General features: G+C 27.7%; 1 protein-coding gene across 1 annotated transcript in view; it reads left to right on the forward strand.

The window, feature by feature from the left end:
- The window catches only part of LOC107457171 (aquaporin-7), a 53816-nt gene that overhangs the window by 23493 nt on the left and 4192 nt on the right, over positions 1–26131 (forward strand). Inside the window, exons 2-6 of the mRNA XM_071178552.2 lie at positions 10097–10223; positions 16583–16720; positions 19973–20088; positions 21652–21869; positions 23558–23715. Of these exons, the coding sequence (XP_071034653.2) occupies positions 10097–10223; positions 16583–16720; positions 19973–20088; positions 21652–21869; positions 23558–23715 (757 nt within the window). The remainder of the gene's footprint in view (positions 1–10096; positions 10224–16582; positions 16721–19972; positions 20089–21651; positions 21870–23557; positions 23716–26131) is intronic.

Genomic DNA, 26131 nt, shown 5'->3' on the forward strand with positions numbered 1-26131 from the left:
ACTTTATATCTTGTTGATATTACAAATATTATTATTATTTTTTTATTTTAATTGTGTCATCATAGGGAAAGTTCTGCAAAGGGATAATTTTAAAAAATTTTAGATATTAGTCAAAATTTTTCGGCGAGGGGGGATGTAACATAAAAAGCTTTTATTAATCTTTTTATGTTAGTTTCTTTGCTATAAAACAACTCCTACTTTATTACTAATTAATTATTCTATTTGAAATACTTTCTCACACTTTTAAAAGCCACATCCTGTTTCTAAATCTATTTTTAGCCAAAGTATGCATACATTTAAATAAAGATCTTTTTTCCCTTTTAAGCCGTGGGAATCACTCGAGCAAGTTCATTAACCAATTGTAATTTCTGAGATTTCCCTCTTTTCCCTAAATAGAGACATTTTAGGATTTTTTGCAAGATTTTCCCTACCAGAAAGACTGTTTGCTGATGGAGTAAACATCACTTCTTCGCTCTCACTCAACTAAGAATGTTCAAATAAAAGTTACTCTGATTTAATTAAAATCCTGTGTCTGTTTTCCTGCTCGGTCCGACTGCAACATTTTACATATATATATATATATATATATATATATATATATATATATATATATATATATATATATATATATATATATATATATATATATATATATATATATATATATATATATATATATATATATATATATATATATATATATATATATATATGTAATGTAATTTTATAACATTTAATTCCTATTCACTTTTTCATTTTTCATGCCTAGTTTGAATTTATATCAATATACTCTCTATGCTCGTTCATGTTTGATTAAAAGATTAATTTTAGTTCAAAAGTTAGTGTGCATGCATCCTAAATTAATGTTTAATAATAGTAATAATGAAGAAGTTTCCAAAGTGTCTACCGTAACCCTGAGGTGCAATAGAGCTAAAGAAAAAGAGCCGTTGAAGAATATTAGAACTAGACGAAAATTAGACCACTAATTACACGAAGAAAACCTACGAAGAATATTAGACCTGAAGTTAAAGAAACTTTAGTGTTTTTAGACTTAAGTCTAATATTTGTATTTCAATAATAACCTCTTACATTTTAAAAAGAGGGGGAAATAGTTACAAGGTAGAATTGATAAAGTTGATAAATTTTTAAATTTATGCAAAATATGCATTTTATATTATACGTTGAGAAACTGGGGAAACTCTCGTTTTCTGTGCTACTCCAAAGTATGTCCAAAGCTGGTGTTTTAACTGTGTCTAAAGAGCAAAAAACGCCCAAAAATAAATAAAGAAATAGAAATGCTAACAGCTTTTATCCACTGTCTAAAATTTTATATTAGGGGGACCGGAAAGTAATGTAGTTTCGATGCATTTGATATTTGTTATCAAGATTTTATTTTTATTCAATAATACAATATTCACCATATTATATTCAATAATATATTCATATATCAATATTTTATTCAATAATATATTCATATATCAATATTTTATTCAATAATATATTCATATATCAATATTTTATTCAATAATATATTAGCAATAACCATTAAATTCAGGATCGAAAATAAATCGAAATGGATCGTAAAAATGAATTGGTTTTTAAGAATAACGAATATTTAATGAGCCGAAATGACTTTATTTTCCTGTCTTCCTAATATAATGAACAGCAAGGGCTAACCAATCGCACAAAACTAATTAGTATACACTGTTGGAATTTTCATTCTAAAATTATCGTAAAATAACCAGTAGAAGTCCGTACGTTCAATTAACCGTAAAGTTCAAGGTATAGTACATTTTTTACCTTCACGGTTTTGAAACTATTTACAGCTAGTATAGTTAAAAACCATGAATGTTAAACTATATTGGAGATAGTTTAGTACTTTGTGGTGCTGCCATCTATGCGTGAATGAATGCATCGTATTCTAATCACAGGGTCTCAAATTGGGAAGTGCATTTCACTGGATACTCTTTAAGTGTTGAAGGGAATGGAGGAAATATTGTGTTGTCAACACTGGGACTCACACCTCGTTCTGTCAGTCATGAGATTGATAGATTAACCCTCTCGACCATTATATGCACCTATTTGCAAGGAACTAAGTGGTCTCATTAGATGGGCCTAGTTGGTGCATTGAAGTTCTGGTTGTTTAACCATATTAGGTGAAAACAGTTAATAAATGGTTTTCCACACAGTTAATAGTTTGAATACCATCTTATTAACTGTTATTTGACTGTTTTGTTTGAGTATGGTAACATATTAATTTACCAAATAACAATTTAACCTTTTTTTAAAAGAAATTTCCAACAATGTACCTTCGAGTTTGATTGGTAATCTATCTTAATTTTCTCTTATGTTAGCATAACTTATAATATTAAATATTATTCTTAACACATCCTTATTAATTACAATTAAAATACTTAAAAGTACATTTTAAGTGTGAGTTGTGTTCCCTGTGTTTATATTCCCCCATCTTACATTTATACAACATAAATTAAAATTATATGTTAAATATTATACACCACACTAATATCAAGTAATTGGGATGCCATAAGGCAATTCTAAATCTTTTAAGGGTACAGTAACTTAATATGGTTTGAGACCTTCTAGCTAAAGATTTTATGCAAACAAATACTTAAATAAGAAAATAATTGTTTTAAATAGCTATTGTAGATCTTTTTCAAACTTACTTTTTAATTTAGAAATAATTACGGACTAGCAACATAAGGTTGAGTTCAGAAATAAATAAATGAAATTTTAATTTTTATCAAGGAAAATAGAAACAAATTAATAATTATTGCTAATAAAATATACATTTTTATGAAACATCACATTCAAGTGGTTAACAAACAATTATCAATTTAATAAATACGTTTAGTTTAGTTAATTAGTTGTGTCGACTTTTCAATTATTTAATTATTTAACTATGAATCGTGCTTTACAATAATTTTATAATCACCATCAGTATTCCAAATAATAATCCTTGAAAATATTGCGCAGAATCTATAAATTAATGATACTAAGCTGCACTGTTAGAAATTTCTTGGGAAAATGATCAAATAACAATTTATTTCATTGTTATTCTACCATATCGAACAAAACAGTCAAATGACCGTAAATTAAATGGTATTCTACTGTTAACTGTTAGAAAAACAATTTATTAACTGCTTTCACCTAATATGGTTAAACAAACAGAATTTCATCGCACCAACTAGGCCCATCTTATGAGACTATTTAGTCCTTGCAACTGGTTACATATTATAGCCAAAAAGTCAAATCTGTCAATTTCATGACCGACAGATCAATGGTTCGAGTCCCATCATTAACATCACATTTTTTTCTCCATTTTCTGCAACACATGAATAGTTTCTAGTATACTGCACTTCCCAGTTTGCTATCCTGGATTATTAGAATACGATATTCTCATTCACACATAGATGACAGCACCATAAACCTGCTGAACACAAAAATCAAGTATTTTCTATCTCTTAAGATATGTGGAACAAGCATGTAAACTAATTAAACCACATTCCACAATTCATTTGATAAAGCATACCTCAAGCAAAACCTAAGCCTAACTCCCGTTGCCAAACGAAGGGCCTTGATGCAATGTTCAGTTAAGTTTTTTTTTATGGTTTTTAAACCATGCTTTTTTTACCATACTATTTGTAAACAGTTTCAAAACCGTAACGGTAAAATATTTTCTTTATTATTAATTTGATGGGCAAACTGTTACTGATTAATTTATCATAATTTTAAAATGAAAATTCTAACAGTTTACTAATTTTAGAATTATTTCCCTTATTAGCTATTTAAAGAGTAAAAAGTATGTAAAAACAAATATCTACTAATAAAATCCTCATTATTAATGTTCTTACTCAAAATTTTAAATCAATGAAAAAAACTTATCTTGAACAAATTATTTACTCAAGGTTATTTTTCTCAGTTAAAAATTCATACCAAATCTAAATACAAACCATGACGTTACTTTTTAATCTCAAGAGCATAGTTTTAATACAAAAATCATTTTTAACTAAAAAAACTTTACCATTATTAATTTCGAACTAAAACGGAAAAAAAATATTTTCAAAAGAATCCGAGCAATATCAGAAATTTTTTGTAAGTCTGGAGCAGATCGCTTTGTTTGTTTATAAAGTAAATACAAATTTCTAAATGTATATTGTTTAATATTTCAAAAAAGTGCTTTAATAGAAAATAAATAAATCAATTCTAGCATTTAATAGAAAATAAAATATTAATTGTTTATGCTATTCCATTTTTTAGTATTAATACGTTCTGACTGAGAGTCATGCTTAATTAAAAAATTTATAATTGGCTTAAATTATTAAAAAAATATACTTTTTGCTGCTTTTAGAGAAAACTGAGCTTACCACATTTGTATTTATTGGATATGAATTCGAATCTCCAAAAGCAAAATTGTCGATTGAATGACTTTAATTTTGTTTTCAACTTTACCTCTTAAAGTTAATTTGTAAAGTATAATTAAATGTAAATTTTATGAGGAACAATACAAATATTTCAATCAAAATAATTGCAGTGCATTTACACAATAAATATTAAAAATGAACTTTATTTGAAGTGCATAAAGCATAATAAATATCATCTTTATTTCGCAATATTTCAAATTTCCTGTTACAAAATTAAAATAGATTTTTTAAATTCTTTCCTTATGAAACAAAATAAAAATCATGTAAGAAAAAAGCATATAAACCTATTTTTATTTCTAATAACTAATCATAATAGTTACTTTTATAAGAGAAACGTAAGATTTAGAAAAAACACAAAAAAGGAATTGAAATATGAAAAATATAGAAATAAATGGAAAGTCTTATTTTCTCAATACAAAATAAAAATTTATATTCGAAACAATGACCATCCGATCAATAAAAGAGTTCCCTTTGATTCAAAGAAAAATATTTTAATTATTGTAAAGACATATTTTTATAATATTAAATAATTTGTTTTCCATTCACGTTTAATGTAGAAATTCTGAAAATAATTTAATAGAACTTGAAAGATTCTCCTTATAATATTGAGTTATTTAAAAAAAAATTTGAAAAATAAGAATTATGAAAAATTTATTATCACAAAGAAAAATTCTTCAACTTTTTTTTTCTTTAATGTGTGTGAATTGATGGATATATGCTATTGATAGGAAGTTAATAAAAGGTGTGATTTTTTCCGATAAAAACACAGCTTAAACAGATATTTCTCCTAACCAACGCTGAATTCTCTTTTTTTTAAATTTTCTATTGTGATTTCAACTCCCTGGTGGTCTAGTAAAATGACAAAATTGAGAGAATGTTTCTCCCTATACTCTCTTTCTCTATCTAGTAACATGGAAATACAGGTTTTGCCATACAGAAAGGACAGCAAGTTAAAATACGACTTTTTACGCGCAGAACCTTCAGTCGGTTAATGACTACCATTTTGATTTATCATTTGCTTCATAACAAATATTGTATTTAGAGAAATATTAAGATCATATTATATCCAACAGAATCGTGGTAGGTAATGGAGGGCTCGCCTGCCAATGAGTTGACCTATGTTTGAACACCAGTGATCGATACGACAGGTGGATACAAATTCTGCCCTTCCCGGCACGCACCGACCACAGTACAAACGTAAAATATCCTCAGTTGCTGATGTATTAGTAGTTAGAATCTCTTTGTCATCTGTCTAACCATGGAATTCCGTTGTTTTCATCCACATGTATCGCGATTGCAGGTTAGTTCCATTAAAAAGTGATCCATGAAGACTAATTTGTCCCAATGCTTGATCCAAGAACTTCCTTATTTTTTTGGATTGGGTTGAAAATTACAGGACTATGGAGTTTAACATAGATAGTCGTAAACTCGGAATTTTGTCTGCTGTTCAACGCCTGATATAAAGTAAAAAATATATGATATCTAGCAGCGAAGATAGTTATATCAGCCAAATTGCTGTTCACTGATGATTTTCAACAAAAACTTTTTGCAGATGGTAAGAAGCAAATTATAGTGAACCAGAAAAACTTATAACCATCTGAAAGTTTTAATAATCAATATAAAAAAAGCAGAATATTAATATTTTCTATACGTATATAGTACAAATCCGGAATTCTGAACCAATCTGCACCAAAATTCCGCGCTTCAGTTTATTAATTAGTTTTATTGCATGTTTTTACTAATTATTTATCTTTGCTATCGTCGGTTTCCTTTGGTTTTCTGGTTTCCTTTAAAATGTATATTGAAGTAATTAATATCATATTTACTTAAACATTATTAAACTCAATATTAGTTTGAAGATTTTTTATGACAGGGATTACAATTGACTAGTTTTAGTGTTATAGGTACAAATAAAAATTTAAAAAAAATTTTTTTATATTGCAAAAATAACGGAGAAACTATAATTTTTCCTCCAGAAAAACTATAAAAATTGCCTTATGACACCAATGATGCATATTTAATTTCAGTGATGATACCTGTGTGGAAATAGGGTTTTATGGACCCTTGAAAGGGAAAAAGTTTCTAATATGATAATTAAAACAAAAATTGTTGATCATGATAATTTTTTACTATTATGTAGAAAACCTTGATGTATGTGACCTTGAGACCTTGATCAATAGCATTACGCCAAATGATACTGAATATAACTAATGTTTATTTCGAAGGATGAACTTCAAAAAACATGATTTTCTTAATCTGATAACATAAAGCTACCAGGAAGGGCATAAGTAAATCATAGATACCTTAGATAAGTGTATAAATGGTTGTTTATGACTATCAGAAATATACCTCAAACAGCAGCATTGTGCCAAATAATGCTGATCATAATTAATCTTCATTTTGAAGAGATGAACTTAAAGTCATCGGAATATAAAGATCTGATAACATAAAGCCATCGGAAAAAGCAAAAAATAATAAAATTAAAAAATGGAATTGTTTAAGCTTAATTAATTATGTCAGTTTATGTCACTTGTGCATCATTTCTTAGTGTTAAATAATCCTGCTTTATTGGTTACTAGCCACCTAAGGCGGCCAGCTGTCCGCCACTCTGAAGGTTTCACAAATAAAGTTTTTTAAAACATAGCAGGAAATCTGAAGATTAGTGGACAATTAAAGTGTTCCTGTCCAGCAATTTTGTCTTCATATCCAGTTCTGCTGCAGATGTGTTATAGCTCTTGAGGATGTTTGAAATTATATAGCTACAACGCTTAAGAAAAAAAAAACTAAAATGCTAAATACATGAAAAGAACACGAAAACGAATAAATTTTTTATGCTATCAATTTCTATTTCTATGTAATTTTTTATAGTATCAAATTCTATTTCTATATCTGTTATGTCAAGCACTCAGGTATTATAATTTGATCTAGTTGTGCTTGTATAATTTTGATCTAGTTGCGCTTTCTACGTCATTTTGTTAACATCGTTTGGTTTGTTATTTAACATCGTTTGGTTTGTTATTTCTAAGTTAACTTTCAAAAAATTGGCTGGCATCAGCATTTTTATTCTTTAAGTTGTTTATTTTTTCTTTTGGAATTCGTTCCTTTTTAGCGAAATGTTTTTCAACCTAATCGAATTCTTTGCCGACTGTTCTCTGTATATATAAGGAAAATAAAGTAAATATTTTTAAAGTGTTGTGAAAAGAATTTTTAGTTGTACAAAGTACTACAATATCGCTATAAAAATTATCGTCTTCGCTTAAGAAAAAAAAATAGAGCGTGAAAAGAAGAAGAAAAACTTATTATAACAATTATGAACAGCGACAAATATATCAAAGCGAAGCGTTCTATTTACGTATCGAATATGTTGCCACATTTTTAATACAAAAGTTAAACTTTTCTCCACTTTAATAAATGTAAACTAATGCGAACTTTACAATTAAATTATTAATTCCTTCGTATATTATTGGTTTAAGTTGTCGAAAATTAACATTTAAATTGTGAGGTTCGCATTAGCATACATTTATAAGAGTGGGGAAAAGTATATGCATTTTTTAATAGTTTTTTGAATATGGCTCTTTGAAGACGAAAAAGCAGACGAAAAGCATAGACTTACAAAATGACTGATAACTAAATAACTAATCAAAATTTTTGAAAAAGAAAAAAAATACTTCTTCATAATGTCAAAACACAATTATGGGCCGAGTTTCGTGCCCGGGCGAGGCTTCTGGGGCGATATATTGTGATTACAGACACACACACACACACACACAGCCGCGTTTATTATTATGTATAGATTTACTTTTCTCAACCAGTACGAAAAGTGAGTATTCAGCTAGTTTTAAACTGCCGTTGACGGAAAATGCCCAATATTGTTTGTAGGATAGCATATTATTTTTTTTTATTGATTGCAAGTAATTTTCCTCAAATTGCGCTTAGACTTACACCATAAAAATTTTTATTTTACGTTTTTCTCTAAGTAACTTATCTTATGATCAGAACGATAGAGATCTATCTTTCTATCCTAAAAAGGGATAAAATGCCAGGGGCAATTTATAATTTTAAACCTTTTAAATATTTTGTAATATTATTACAATTTAAATTATTTATACTTGACTTATAAAACTATAATTGTTTCTGAGAAAATCCTTATTTGCATTAAGGAAGAATTTCCAGCAAAATTGCAGTATTGTATGGAAATGACATGTCTGGTTTTAAAAAAAATGTAATTCTGATTATCAAGATTTGATTATATGGTATTGAAACCATTCATTCAGTAATTATTCTGTTCATATTGTAATGGTTTATCAGAAATTATTATTTTCAAAACTATTGTTCTTATTACCGCACATTAAGTAGGAAATACAAAACGGAAACGAAAAATGAACCGAATGAATGGTTTTTATGCTATGCTCTAAAGAATTATGATAAATTACCAAATTTTATCACAGATTATTAAACCATATTTTAATGTTAATTTTACCGAAATCATTATCTAAACGTTTTGGTTAAAACTATTGAACCTTTTAGTATTCCCATAAAGCCAGAAACACTGTAAATTTCACCATATTTTGTAAATTTCTATTCGATTTTTTTTCACAGTGTGAGAATATGTTATTAATTTTGACTTATAAGGAAAATGACTTTTTTCCTCAAATAAAAAAAGCCTACTTTTCTAATATCTAAAATAAAATGAACAATTGACGAATATTCTCTATTGATACTTCGAAGCATCAATTTAGTGTTGATTAAACCAAAATTTGGAAAAAAAATCAAACATTTACTTCACGTTACTTGTGGCACAAGAAAAACGAATTAATTATGAAAAATCCTTTTGAATAACTTGAGATTTATTGCAGCCAATACTTACGCATTAAATTTTAATGATAAAAATACTGTAAATTTAGCATTTCTATAACTTGTTAAAAAACATAATTTTAATTTTTCGTTCATTAAATTTCAAAAGATTTATATAAGTTTTTTTATATAATAACTATAATTTTAACTCACAGTAATATTACATATGAGAAATTATTATTGCAAAATAGAGTACCAACACATCATAAAATATTTTTACCCTTATAAATTTAAAAAAACTTCACTCTTTGAATGTAAAATGTCATTTTACTAAGAACTTATAAAGATAACCAATTTTTATCTCCAATCGATATAAAAGGCATATTTAAAAAAATAATTTGTAAAATTTCGAATGAATTTAATGAATTAAAAGTGAACCAAACTCATTTTTATCAAATAACAGTAAAAATGCAATTTATAGGTATTTAGATAGAAATATATATTATCTTTGAAAAAAAAAGAAAGAATACTTCACACTATATTAAAACAACACTAAAAGCTACTATCGTGTAAAAAGGAACTCATTATGAATGAAACGCGTGTAATTAAATTTTAATTGAACTAATTAAAAGCGAAACACAAAACAATCTTTAATGATACCTCTAATTACAAACATAATTTGTAAATTTAAAATTTATAATTACTTTAACTAATATTTTCTTACAATGCAATAAATTTAAAAATAGGAATTTACGTTGAAGAAGCAAATTTAGTTTATCCAAAGGCAAAAAAACGAAATATTTACTTTACCACAAACTCACGAAACATTTTAAATAAGAATAAACATGCATCTCTTCCAGATATATGGTGATGCTGCTTTTGCAACAACAATATTAGAAGGAAAAGGTGTTCCAGATGTGTTTGGAGTTACTTGGGCCTGGGGTGTTGGAGTGATACTGGGAGTAACTACTGCCGGAGGCATTTCTGGTAAGATTGAAAATGCTTTTTTATTATAGTAGCTTCAATACTTTTTTTTCCATTTAAAACTTTCTTTGTATCTGTCAAATAAATAAATTTCTCACAGTTAATAACGACACTCTTAGAAATTTTTTGATAAAATGGTTGAATAATAACTTGTTTGAATATTATTTTACCATATTCAAGATGGTGAAGAAGATAGTGTTCAACGCGTTTACTGCGTGAAAAATCGATTATTGACAGTTTTTACCTTATACGGTTAAACACCTAGTATTTTTCTAGCTCCAACAACACTGTAAAAAGTTCCTGATTGAAATTCCCGTCACTCAGTGTTTTGGTACTTGCAATTTTTATCAGAACATCTTATGGAGCAAAAAATTAAATATACCGTAATTTTTGCAATAATAATTACTGTAAAATCACTGAATCACTCTAAGTAAATAAATATTCCTGTAAAAATAACAGTGTAATATTTTACCGGAAAAGTGGATTTTACGTTAAATTCATTGTACTGATGATACATCCAACATGTCGGTACTTTATACCGTATTTGGATCCGGAATTCTTTACAGTGTAGGCTCGCAAAAAATGAGTATCGGACGCACGTTCTTCGAAATCCAAATGATTGCCAAGTGATAAGGTTTAAGATATCTATTCCTATTTTTCCTCATCGGATGCGAACAAAACAGCTGTTGGCTTATTAACTTATAGCGTTAAATATGTGTTGAACACTTTATGAAGCAACTTCATTCCTTGCAGCTGGATATATAGTTTAGCTGAGAGAGATAATCTGACAGCTGAACAGATTGAATTCCAGCGATGATACCACAGTATTTCCTCCATTTATTTAAAACATGAGGGGTAAACAGTGTCCTGCACTTTTCAATTGGTGACTTAGGACTATTGAAACATGAAACACTCATACTCGCGTAGATGGCAGCACAGCAGAGCTGCTCAACACAAAATGTCAAGTAATATATCGCATTTCTCCCGATAGATGTCATCACTATATAAGCAAATAAATGCGCATTCCACAACTCACGTGACAAAATGTTTATTCCCAAGCGAAAATTTTAACTATATTTTTTCGTAACTTAAGTTTTTCACCTGACTCGTAACTTTTAAAAATTCTTAAAATTTAAGAAATTAATAAATCATTGTCGTCTTAAACAGCAAAAAAAAAAAAATCTTTCAAAAATATGAATTTTTTCAACATAACAAATGCTAATTTTTCAGCATATTTATTTTTTCGATGTTTTCCTTAAAAACATTGGATACACGTCTGTGTTAATGGAATTCAAAACTTCACTTTCAAACGCTGTGTTATTTATAGGCCGCAGTGCCGAAAAAAAACGGACCATTCTGAATAACTTTTGATCTAATGATCGGATCTTCACATTCTAAGACTCCATTTTAATAGCTCAAGGGGTGATCTCAAATATGCCAAATATTTAGTGCAGATGATAATTTAACTAACGAAATCAGACGAAAAAAAGAACTTTCTCTGAATAAACATGCTTTTTGGACTAACTTCCAAAATAATCCAGAAAGTATAGTCTCAATAGTTGGATGAGGAGAGCACTTCAAAGCTTGGACTCCTTAATGCTAATTTTACTTTATGGCGTTTTGCGCTATATCTCGATAACTTTTTACGCGAATTGAATTGAATATTTATTGTTTTTAATATTTAATTTAATAGTAATCAAAAAAAATTTGAATTGTAAGGCACATAATTTTAAATGCATAATTCTAAAGTATCTAAATTTCATATGGCAAAATAAAAAATTTAAACAAAATCGGTTGAATAGTTTCTGAGAAATTTAATTTTGAATATACGACTTTTTGTAAAATTCGTGAAACTATTAAAAAAAAACTATTCAACGGATTTCAGTCAAATTTTGCATTTTACCATATAAAATTTAGTACTTTAATATGATGTAAAAATTGTATACCCTACAATTCAAAATTTTTTCGACTTCAATTAAATAAAACAATAAAATTAATAAATATTTACTGAAATCTGTTTTCTGTATTGAATTATCTTTGGATAAACGAATTTTATAGCTTTGTGCAGAAGTTTTCATTAAAATAATATAATAATAATAATAATATTTAAAAAGTTTAAGAGATTTGGTGAAATACGTAAAAAGTAAAATTAACATTAGTCCAAAAATTGAATCGCTTCCGTAACCAAACTAAGGGGATCATATTTTCCAGATTGCACCTACCCCCTATATTTTGGTGGTCAGAAATGCAAATTCGTAGAGAAATCAGAGAAAGTATATTTTTGTGTCTGATTTCGTAATTTAAAATATCGCCTGCACTTCTTAATTAATATATTTCAGATCACTCTCTTGAGCCATTAAGATTGAGTCCTAGAACGTTAAGATCCGTTTATTAGATCAAAAGTTATTCAGGTTGGTCCGCTTTTTTTGTTTCGTTTTTTTTTCTCTTTTTGTGAACTACAAACAAACTGACAACAACAAACTGACCTTCATTAAACTACCGTCATGAAACAGTAAACACAATTTCATTAATGACGAATTATTATAGTGACAAATCGATGTATCACTTTAAAAGGCCGTGATTCGTGGTTGTCGTTTTTCAACTTTAATATCAATGATAGATCTGTAATCTATGTTAGATCTAATTCGATCTGATTCGAGATCTAATTCTGCTATAATCTATGATAGATCTAATCTGATGTTAATTTATTCATTAGTATTTAAATATTTATTCAATAGTTGAATATTCAAATAGAATAGATTAGAAAAAATCATCCTTATTGAGAATACCCGGTAATTAGATAAAAACCGTTCACCTCTATCCAAATGTTTTTCAGATAAAAAAAAATTGGCTCAACATAATCTACATTGATGGGGTTTTTTTAAATTAAGTGTCATTTCTTTGTATTATCCAGACTAATTTTTTAATGAAGTTAAGGGTCATTTCTTGTGATACGCTTGCTTCGTATTTCTTACACTAACGTTTTTTTAAGGTTAAGTGTCATTACCCACTATACATTTATTCTTTAATTTCAACACTGTTTTTACTAATTTTCCCTGATCGGATGCTGAAATAACAAATCGATTAGAAACTAAAATATTAATGAATAAATATTATATCGGACATAACAAATTGGGCACTCTTAAAAGGTACTCTGTTACTGTTGACATTCAACAATCAAAGTCGACATTCTCTTGTCTTTGGAGAAGCAAATACATGTTATCTTTTTTTTTTCAAGCAATGAGACTGAGATGAATGCTTATACTTCTATATCATTTCGAGCATAAATATTAGGATTTGCAGAAAATGTTCTAATCAGATTCTTAATACGAATACAAAGAATAGCTTTTACGCTTTAATTTGCTGACATTATCATTAACTACAATTTGAAATCCTTTAAATAATGGATAATTCTAAAGAAAATACGGAATCAAAGTAGAGATAGTAAGTAAAGATACTTTAAGTTTTAATATATTTTGCTCAAATTGCATTATATATTATTTCCCCCATTTGCATACCCTTTAACTATTTCGTCCAATTTTGAATACATAAAATATACAACAGAAAAGTATTTAAGTTTCATTTAAAAGACTAACTATAAGATACATAAAACTCTGCCACGAGAGTTTCCCTACGGATTTGCTACAAGTATACCGAAGAATCACTCAGTCTAGAATGGAGATTGTTTGTATGACAATTGACTTGAGCACTGAGTTAAAAGCGTTTAAAGTTCTGGAACTGTGCTTCTTAAATTACAATAATTGATTTTTCGCATGAGTACTGTGGAGCTTTAAAAGATTTGAGTAGAGTTTTAGCGGAACAAGTTTTAATTGTCAAAAATCAAAAATAAAGAATCAACTTGTAAGTTCTTAAAATGCCTTGGAATATTTCGAAAAAATGTTGATACACAGAGGAAATTGTATTAGACTTGGCTGAACTTTTACAAATGATGAATGCAAAAGTAATTTATATTGAACCAAAACTTTTTCGAAATAGTTAATTTTACTCTAAATTAGAATCAAGTTTAAACACTTTATATATTTAAGGAAATAAATTAGTTTAGTTTTAAACCCCAGTTGAGAACTTCATAATATATTCTAATCTTAATTCAAACAATGGTGTTAACTATATCATTCTTTCACTGACAAAATTAGTATAGTCAAAACTATCAGTATATGGTAAAATTTACCGTGTTTTGGTTCTATCGGAGATCCAATATCTCAGTAATTTTTACCGAATCACACTGACAGTGATTTTCAGAAAATTAACAATAAAATGTGGGTTTTTTTACAATATAAATGTTTTTTTTTTTTTATCCTATGTTTGGTAGTAAATGAGGAATTATTGTGATACCTTAGAGCATGACATAAAAGTCATTTATTAGGCTAAAGTTTTCAGTTTTGTAATTATTATTACAAAATGTGTGGCACTGTATCTTAATTTGTTGCCACCTATTGGAGCAGTAAAAAAATTAGCTGAATTCAAATTAAATTGAATGATATTGATTTTTTTCTGTTCCTTCAAGAAATTAAACAAAACACAGGGTTGAAAATTAATAAATTAAAATATCCGAGTTAATACTCTCTCCATTAAATTTATTTTTTCTGTAGTAAATTGCTGACCCTGAAAAATATCCAGAATCATCATTTTAAAAACCAATACAAAAAGAAATAACTAAATAAATGGTTTAAATACTGTGTATCTAGGTTTTATTAACCAAAATAATGCTGTTGTTGTTGTTTTTCTTTTTTTTAATGAACAGGTCATACTAAACAGTATGATGATTTTACCATCTTTTTCCCTCCATGTTAAATGATTAGTATTATGATTACAATTTTTTTTGTTGATAAAATACTATAATGAAAAATAGGTGTTCGGAATTGATGCCATATAATTAAATAAACAGTCATAATTTAATTTTTAAAATTACAGTCAAAATTAAGTTAGACAATTGTTTCTTAATATGCTTGATTTTACATATTTGAATTTCAAAAGCATGTTAAATCTCTTCTTTGTCTTAAAACCTCTTTACGATTACAATGTACACAGTACGGAAATAAATGCATGTGAACCAAATGGTAACTGTTTTAGTAAAGCAAACTTTAAGTTTGGGAAAAATGCTTATCATTTGTAAGGTTTTAATTTTGTTCTCTTTTAATTTTGCTTGATAAAGTATTTGATTCGATCTAGATTCTGAATAAAAATAAAACTACAAGGCTTTTCAATAATTACAGTCCTAGCTTTTATTACAGTCCTAGTTTCCTATTAATATACGTTTTTAGTATCCTAGTAAAAAATAGACATCAAATAAAAACCATCCCAGTACACACAACTCTCGACATCATTATGCAAATAAATATTTTGATTGATTTGCATGATGATCTCGAGTCTCATTGCTTCCAGTTAGTAGCAGATCATTGCATAAAATCTCCTTGCTGTGCTTTGTGCATTCCTGCATACTGTGTAAATTGTACTGTGCATTCCGATGTACTGTACATTCTGATTCACAGTGAGAAAGTTTCGTGGTTTTCCTTCACTTGTGAGTAAGTTCCAATAAAATGTCCTCCACAAAAATTTTAAAATTACAAGAGCAAATTCAGATTCCTTTGTTTTCAAGTTCAGGTTCAAAATTACAAGACTAAGATGTATCGCTGTGATTAGAAAAAAAAATATTAAGTGGTTATAGTCTTAAAACGTTTCTGTGATTTCCTATTTAAGTATGTTTCGATTACTTTCAATATTCGCAGTTTCGTCTTAAAGATTTAAAAAAGGAATCATTTAACGAAATATAATTTCATTAATGAAAGTAATGCTAGACCTAAATTATGCAAGGGTCAGAGATCCAGAATTCATAAATGTTTTTCATGATTGTGTCATCATATTTGATAAATATCTCTATATATTCGTAAGTGTATCAGCATTATCATTCATACATGTGTATATCATGTTTCATAAATGTGTATAACTTATAATTTTACTTATAATTTTAATTTTACTTATAATTTAAGGTATAACTTATAATTTTAATAAATGTTTACAAATATTTCATCATCTTAATTATACATTTGTCAATTTGTAATTGATTGTGTCATCATATTTCCTAAATAAGTCCTTATAAGATGTCATTATTTTCACTCATTTGAAATATGATGAGACATTTATGAAACATAATGTACACATATGTATACATTGTATTTCATAAATATGTCATCCGTTATAACTTTCACTAAATGTTTGATATGTAACATACATATTCCATAAATATATCATCAGTTGTAAACTTTAATTTCACTAAATGTTCCATATGTATCATTCATAAGCTATCATGCGTAACATTCAATTTCAATAACTTATTTTTCCAGGTGGCCACATTAATCCTGGAGTCACTGTTGGTTTCGCCGCCGTAGGTAAACTTCCCTGGAGAAAAGTTCCTCACTATCTGGCTGGACAACATCTTGGAGGATTTTTAGCATCAGCTGTTTTATATTTCACTTACTATGGTAAAATATTTTAATCATTAAGATCCATTTTGTTGTTTTAAAAACAGATTTTTGAAAATAAATTTAATTCTATAAACTTTAGGTAGCATCAGGTTAGAGTAAAAATAATAAATTCTGTTATAAAATGAGCCGTTGTTTAATATTTTAAGGCATTGAGCTCAATTATTGTTGTTTTGACACACGTATCAAATATAATTATACATCAGACGCACTTATCAAATATAATTAGTTTTATAATTATGCATCAAAAAATAAGAAAAGAAGCAGCTTAAATGCCTGAAAAGTCATTAGAAAGTAAAGTCAATTTTAGACACATTAGTAATACTGTCTTTTTAAAAAAACTAACCTATATTAAAATCTAAACAATTCCAAAGAGAACTTATATCCCAGATTGCAGGTAATTTTACAGCAAACATCGCATATTGAATTTCATTTGGGTGGCATAGAAAGGTGGACTAATTAATCATTTTTAAACTTAGTAGAAATATTAGTTTGTCAAGCTTGTTTCCTTAAAGATTGAATAAAGCCATGCAAAAACTTTACAAAAAAGAAGTCACTTTTTTAACTTTTACTATTACTGATTAATACTAGGTAATATATAGATTATATAATAAGCAATGGTACATAACCTAAAAAAAACGTTAGTGTAAGAAATACCAAGCAAGCGTATTCCGAGAAATGGCACTTAACTTCTTTAGAAAATTAGTCTGGATGATGCAGAGAAATGGCACTTAACTTTAAAAAAACAATCAATGTAGATTATGTTGAGAAAATTTTTTTTAAACTAAAAAACATTTGGGTAGAGAATAACAGTTATTATCTAATTACTGGGTATTCTCAATAAAGATGATTTCACTAATCTATATATAACCTTGTTTTATATAACCTTGTTTTTGCCTTTTTTCGTTCTAGCTTTGCCTAGGCTTTCAAATCCAACATTTTTGTTTGTGTTGAAAACTTAATGATTAGGCCAACTTTCTTTTTTAAAGTGAAAACTATCCAGAATATAAAAATCTGCACGAGTAAACCTTGTTTCAGTAATGGTCATAAAAATCTTTAAAAAAAATTGAGAAGGTGAATTCTTTCTTATTTTGAGAACACTTTTTACGATTGATTTGTGAATGATGATTAATTCTCGATTTCAAAAGACTTTACTAGCTTTATTTTGTTAAGGCAAATTCAAATATTCTATTCATTCATTTATTTGCTAATCATTTATAAATCCTGTTGGACTAGTTACTGACATTAACATCAATTTTACACTTCTATTTGGGTATGTGTTTAAATTACTCTACATACCATTCAAATGCTTGCAGCTACCCAGAATAAATTAACAGAAATTCTAAAACTTGACTAGAAATATCTACATAAAATACATTGCTACACTGAAAATAATGTTAATTTTGACTTAGTCAACATCAACTACATTTAAATAGTACTCCCAAAGGGAGAGTTACTTTTATAAATTAAATGCACAGTTCTTTCGTTAATTTCAAGGATAAAAGAAAATTGTTTCACATATTTTTGAAGAACATTTTACTCTTCAGAAAGTATTTCGTTATTTTAAAGTTAAAACAAATTATTCTTTACTTAATTGCAAAAAAACACTTATATCAAAATGAACTTGCTTTTTTTTTACTTTTTTTTTTACTCAAAAAGTGGAATAGTTTTAAAAAATATTCACAAAAAATGAAACAAATTGCTAAAGCAGAAAAAAAGGAAAACTCAACTTTTAAACTCATTACTTTATATACTAGTTACTTTTATGATAAAATAAATATTTTTAGCCTTACCCATGGCACTACTTTAACTTTACATTTTCACTGAAACGTTAAGCTGAAAGTCATTATGATAAAACTTTATTATAAATGCAAAGAGGCAGTGGGATTTATTTTTACAAAGTAACTCAACTTTAAAAAAAAAAAGTAATTTAATATTTTTTTCTTTTATTAGTTCTTTTTCAAACGTCATTTCTTATAAACAAAAACTGGAAAGTAGTTTTTAATTTGAGTTAAAATTGCTTTAAAAATACGTTCAAGTACTTTGAACTTGTATATTTTAATTTGAATATGCTACCTATATTTTTATTAAATCTTAATAACTTTTAATTAAAAATATATACTATTAAAATAACATACTGATTTAAAGTATACAGTCTATGATTTATTTTAAAAAATTTTACTTTAGATATATTAGTAATAATGCGAAATATTGTTCATTTTCTTTAAACTACAAAATTTTATTAACATAAATCCATAAGGATCCTAAAGAAATTAAGAGTAGTATTGATGAATTTTGAGTCTTTGCTCATTTGAATGTTCTTATCACCGTTTTAAAGAATTATTTACATTGCTGCTATTATGATTCAGGAATTATTGTGAGTGATATTATGATTCAATCCAGATTTTTTCAACTGTTCACTTTTCATATTCACTGTTTCTGGGTCAATGTTTGTTAATAAACTTCATATTTTCAGCTACACATAAATTTTAATTTTAAGACCGGCAAAAAAAGTATATCACGAATTCTTTTGGAAATTTTTAGTGCCAGTACCAAAAATTTTTTCATGAAAAGCTCATCATGGATTTTGCTTATACATCTCCGTCCAAATTGAATCATCAAGCGTTTTGTTTCGCATCACCGTTTAATTTAAATCATCATGAATTTTGCTTAAACATCATCTAAAGCAAATCCTCATAGATTTTGCTTATACAACACCGCCTAAATTAAATCATCATGGATTTTTCTCATAAATTGCCATCTAAATCAAATCATGCATTTTACTTATAAATCACCGTCTAAATCAAATAATACTATGGATTTTTAAGGTTGAAATACCATATACTATATTTATACCAAATACTATGTTCTGAAAATACTATATTTTTACATTAATTAATTAAAGTTGATTAATAAAAATTAATTAATTAAGATTGATTTGCTTGTTTATTTTGCTTTTAAACAGAATAAAGCTCAAAGCTCAGATTGATCTGTTTAAATAGCAACTGTAGCAACAGCAAGGGAAATAGAAAATGGGTTTCATAACACTTAAAAATGGTACAGTTTAAAGAAAGCTGAATAACACAGACTCAAGGCAAAAAAAAATTTCACCTGAATATTTTTATAAATATTTAAAAATATTGTTGTTACTCAAAAAAGTATTAATTTTATAATTAAAGGTAGAATAAATCAATTTAAATTGCATGCTTTGTTTCTAAAACATTTTGTTTCAAAATTATACTTCATCATTAGATGCCTTTATGCTCTATGATCCAACGCGAACTGTTGTTGGAGAAACCAGGACTGCTTGGGTTTTTGCAACATATCCAAGGGATGGAATCTCTATATTTGACTGCTTTTTTGGTGAGGTTAGTCAAAATTATGTTTATTTGTTAATTTTCTGAAAATATTTTATTTTATCTTGATTAAGATTTTATTGTATTTTTATGAGTTTGTTAAATTTTGATAAAATTTATTTCCATATTTTTTCACGAGGTATTTTTTTAAATTCTAGAGTGAAAGATATTACCTGTTTTACAGTATTTTAATGTATCTTAGATTGTCACTGATTTAATCTTGTATCCCTTGGATAATATTAAAATCAACGTTAAATTAAGCATGTCAAATAAAAGATAAAATATACATTTTTATAATTTTTTAAAGCTCTAAAATAATGTTTTAGAAAATTAAAATAAATTATAAATAAGTATTTTTTATTGGATCATGTTTGGATTCACAAATTTAGATTTATGCACCTTTATTCTAAGTAGGTAATTATAGATTATTTACTCGTTAATAGTTTTAAAGCCCATAAAAGAGACTTTATTAATCACGCTTCATTCTTAAAATCTTAAAATTCTGAACAATAATTAATTGAAATGGAAGAAATATATTTTTTTCAAACCTTTGACTGGGAGTTTTTATATACATAAAGATCATTAATTAACTTATAATCATGTTTTAAAAAAATTGGTTTAATTAGGCTGTATATAGTATGAAATAAGAATTCTTGTTGAACTTAATGTCCCTTAATAAGACCTTGTGCTTAATTCTTTCCCTTTTTAGTTAAAAATGGTATATTTTTAGCCAACTTATTTGGATAGAAATTTATTTATTTGTTATTTTAAATTTATGATAATTTATTTTTTTAATATCATTTAACTATCCTTCGTTTCCTCAACGAATCATGAAAATTAGTTTAAAATTTAAAGATTTTTCATCGCGAAGTATCATCTAAATTCAAGTTTTATTCATGATGCATAATATTGTTTCCTCACTAGGTTACAATTAAATTATAACCAATATTTGAAAACTTTTTTCATAAAATTGTCTATTCAGATTAAAATAAAAACAAAAAATGACAAACTCTGTTTCGTCATAGTTTTTTCATAAAAACATAACAGGTATTAGTTATATATCTGTATGGATTTTATTATTTTATACGAATTATCTTTTTTATATTTATCTATAATAATTCATGTGTAACAAGTGTGTTATTTTCAATGTGTATATGCATTATTTTTAGTACTTTCATACAGTGCAAAAAGTTCTGGATCAAATTACGGGAAACCACACAGTGCCGGTACATTTTACCTTAAAATAAATTTTTACCCTAACACGTTAAGGATCCAAAAATCTGATAAACCGTATTTTTTACAGTAATTAGTACGGTTAAATAACTGAATCGCTGTAATTAAACAAATATTACTATAAAAATTACAGTATAATATTTCATGGTAAAATCAATTTCATGGATGATGTACCCAAAGTGCCTATACTTTATACCGTAATTTGATCTGGAATTTTTTATAGTGCAGCTTAAGCTATTTTATCTGCATCATGTGTAACTTACTTTTCAATCTATTGAATTCATAATATACATGTAATTTATAATTTCATTTTGATCATAGTTTTCTTTTTTTCTTGTAAAGTTAGTTGCTGGAGGACTGCTAATGTTCACTGTCATGGCAATTGTAGACTCCAAGAACTTAAACATTCCTAAATATTTATGGCCAATATTCATTGGTTTTATGATTCAAACAACTGCTCAGACGTTTGGGCTGAATTGCATGGCTCCAATCAATCCAGCTCGTGATTTTCCAACAAGAGTTTTTACTGCAATAGCTGGCTGGGGAAAGGAAACATTCAGGTAATATTTTTTAAGTTGGCATAAATTTAACTTATGCAGTTTTTAAATTTAAATCTAACTAAATTCAGATTAAATTTATATTTTTATGATCTACTTAATACATAAATTATTTTAGCGCAAAAATTGAACAATCGTGATTATTACATTTTCAATTACTTGAGTACAGATTAAATGTGATACAAATATTTCTTTAAAATTTTTGATATTTATACCATATTTTTTACATTATTCGATGACAACATAAGGGAACATATTTTTTTCGAATGAGATTTTTTTAACGAACTTGTATATTTTTACGACACTGGTTCTAAATCTGAAATCGGCTTCTCTTTTCAAACCACAATATTTTTTAAATGACACCTTTAGTATTTTTTGTCAAAATGTGTAAGTTTAAGAGCTTTATTTATAACAGGGGCCAGCGTAAATGTTACGATAAACTTCTAGGAGAGTTAAGGCTCATCATCAGGATTGAAATTGCATAGTGGCCGGGATAGCCTGGTCGGTAGGGCACTGGGCCCATGTCCGAGAGTTCGTCGGTTCGAACCCCGCCGGTAGAAGACTCCCCGTGTAGTAAAGTGACTGATGCGCGTTAAATCTGTTGAGTCGCAAAAGTCCTCCACGTTCCCATAACAAATCAATACCTCTTGGGGTGCTGAATTGGAGATCGATCGTTCTCTGATTCAGGTCAAAATTACGATCTGTGGATGAAAGCGGGTGCGATGTATGGTGTGGCAGAAATCGAATTCCTGGCCATAGATGGCGCCACTGAAAAACAAGAAACGCACACTTTGCCTTAAATTTGCTCGGTTTCACCAAGCAGGCTTGCGCTTGTGATGGCAAGTGGCATTAGAACTAACCAACCAAAATTACATCGGAACCCATTCCCAGAAATGACGTCATACGCCCCTACGGACGCTTTCCTATTATGAACTCTTTCTTGATGTTCTTCTGACCAGGTCATAGTAGGGAAAGCGCCACTAGCCGCGTACGGTGACATGAGTTATTACATTGATGATGTATCCTAACTCACTTAGAATTTTGTTGCAACATTTGCATGACCCACTGTTATAGATAACGGTTTTTATCTTGTACATTTTAACGAAGATTGATTTACAGATTTCAAATATTCACACTCGATTAGGTAAGATAAAGTATTTACATAAATACAAAGAAAAACTCGTCCCTCTGCGTTATTCATTCTAAGTAATACATTGTTTATTTTAATACACAAATTGTACAACTGTTTTCAATTAAAAGACTTTGTTATATCGATATTTGAGTGATATTTGAATGAATGACCAAAAACCAATTTCATTATCATTTAGTTACGTCATTTTAAAATTCACTATTAATTTTTAAATTATATAGTGCCTCATTTTAAGATTCTGGTAATTAATTTAAACCTAGTTTAATAAAACCCAGAATTTTAATTAGTCTATTATAGAAAGCTCAGGGCATTTTAGTTTTATGTTTTTCTGCAGTTCAGTCATTCTCTTAAACTCAAATAAATTAAAGAAATAAGGAACAATATGTTTAGAATAGAAGCATTTTTAAACTGGTAAATTATCTCTTTGTAAAAAATATAAGGAAATGCTTTTATAAGGAAAATTATTTTATAATTATTCTTGTAATTAAACAAATAAAAATGAAAACCGACTTTCAATTTTTGTATTGTTTATTTCTTGCAGCATAAGAAACTATGGTTATTGGTGGATTGGTTTATTGGGTCCCCATATAGGCTGCATTATTGGGGCTTGGTTCTATTATTTGGCTATAGAACTTCACTTTCCGGAAGAAAAACAAATTACTGATGATGTTGAGATTCAACTTAATGAAAAAAATATAGGTATTACTCTTAGTTATTTAAATATGAATAAACTTTTTGCACCTATATACATATAATATTTTTAAACTGATAGAAGCTAAATAATGTTATTTACTATATCAATATTATTTGTTATTCCCCATGTTTATGCAGTAGAACCTCAATTAATCGTATCTCATGGGAACAGTTCCTTGTTAGCAGTAGATACGGAGAAACGGTAAATGCGTGTATAAATCAAATAATAATTAATGACTTGAAAGCATGAAAAAGCATGGAAAATATAGAAGAAAACTAGTTTACTATAAGCAAAAGAAAATTTAGTTGAAAAAATTATGACCATATTGTAAAATTACTTACGACGCTAAAGAATAAGCAAATTTATTTATTTAAAAAATTTTAAAATTTTGGTTTGAATGTTCTATTTTCTTCTTTGTGCTAATAACAAATTTATGATATTTGTAAAAGATTGCTATTCATTTTGTACATACTCGCGTGAATAAGAGACATGCCATTGCTCATTGATTCTTAGCCTTCTGCAAATGTTGGCATTGCATGCTGTTCCATTTCGCCAGCTATTGTTCGCCGTAGCTTTTACAACCGCTTCTGAACTTAACATGATTCATGATTCAGCATTTTCATCAACTAGTACCTTAACATCCAGCATGCTTTTGTTTTACCTAAACTGTAACACATCCTTATTTTCTTCATCCTTAAAATGAGAAGTTGCAATTTTTTTTTCCTCTCAAAATGGAAAAAACTTCGATGTTGTTAAATGTCGCTAAAATTTCTGAATGATAGACGTGGGAATTCGTTAGTTTTCAAAATGATCCAGATGGTTTTTATGAACATTGTAAAAATGGCATTTCTGATGAGACCGTTAGTACAAGACGATGCACACGAGAAAACTAAAGATGCGGGAAGAATAGATTGAGATTCGACTGCATTATTTCTTTTATGAATATAAAAAAAATTAAAAAAAGGCGAAATTCAACGCATAAGTCATTCATAAACCTTCAATACATCCAGCCTGCTATTGATGCTTTTTGTTCTAGACATATATATATATATAGTTTTATACTGAATGAAATAATGGTCCAAAATTAACAACTAGTTAATAATAATAAATAAATGATAGTTTATTATATAACCGGATTTATACAGCCTAATCAATTTGGAGTTTACACCTATCATCCGTATCCTTGTAATTTTTAACCCAACCCAGAAGACAAGATAACTCCTGAATCAAGCCTGTAGACATCCAACCCTTCGTTGAGGACATTTGTGCTACTTGGAGAGGAAAACTTCCCACGGTGAGCCCAGAGGTGAGGGGATTCGAGACCAAGATGAGTCTTCCACCGAGAAGATCTTGCGTAAGCACTGTGGTCGATGCGAGCCGTTGGCAGAATTCGTGACAACCAGCCACCACTCGGATTCGAACCTGAGATCACCTCATTGAGGGACGAATACTCTATCCCCCGAGTATATATTCCAAATAAGTTATTTCCTTGCTTAGAATCACTTACATTTCCTTGAAAATTTTAAAATATAATCTTATTTTTTTACAACCTATGAACCTTTTATACTAAAATGCAAAATAAATTTTTCGTACAAAAATGCTTTTTTTGCTGCTTTAAAAAGTAAATAATTAAATCGAATTAAGTGACAATTAAGTTCCAAAAAAGTTCAAAAGTTCAGTCGATATTGCATCTGAATGAATGCATCAAGTTTTCTTTTCGCAAAATTTTATTCTCTTTTAGTATTGTTTTCAGTAATCAAATATAAAATGTAATTAACTGAGATTGGTTAGAACTTGAGCTCTTTTAAGAGCAAATTTTAATAAATGGAGCTGTTGGCAAATAAGATTATTTAAATAAAACAGATATAATTTCCTTTTTCGCACCCAACGAGAAAACCTATTTTTCCCTAGGAGCAACAGATTTTTATTCTTGTAGAAATACAAATTAGGAACAACGTAATAAACACAAATAAACAAATTAGGAAGAAAGATTATTATTTGATCATGTCATTACCAAAAGTAATAAACATCTTCAGTGTCGAGACAAAGAATAAAAAAATATCTGATCCCTTCAAACTGAAAGTTTTGATTTCAAATAAATAAATGGCATTAAAATATTTAAAGTGTATAATTTTAAGAAAAAATGATAGATTAATAGAAATAATTATATCGATTAAATAAAAAACATTTCAAGCATTATTCAAGATTTTTGAGTTGTCTCATAAATATAAATGGAATATTTTTATAATGATTTTAAGATGTTGATACTCCAACATTTTTGAGAAAATAAAAATGTTTCTAAGACTTATTGAAACTTAAGCATTTGTAACAAACATAATCTCTCAACCATTTTCTATATCTAGAACTTGAGCTTTCTGGGGTAAAATGAATATTGTAAATTATAACTTTTTATCCAACAAT

The sequence above is a fragment of the Parasteatoda tepidariorum genome, chromosome 6 (assembly GCF_982258835.1).
Source record: "Parasteatoda tepidariorum strain Cologne lab strain chromosome 6, Ptep-v5.0, whole genome shotgun sequence".
Classification (NCBI taxonomy): domain Eukaryota; kingdom Metazoa; phylum Arthropoda; class Arachnida; order Araneae; family Theridiidae; genus Parasteatoda; species Parasteatoda tepidariorum.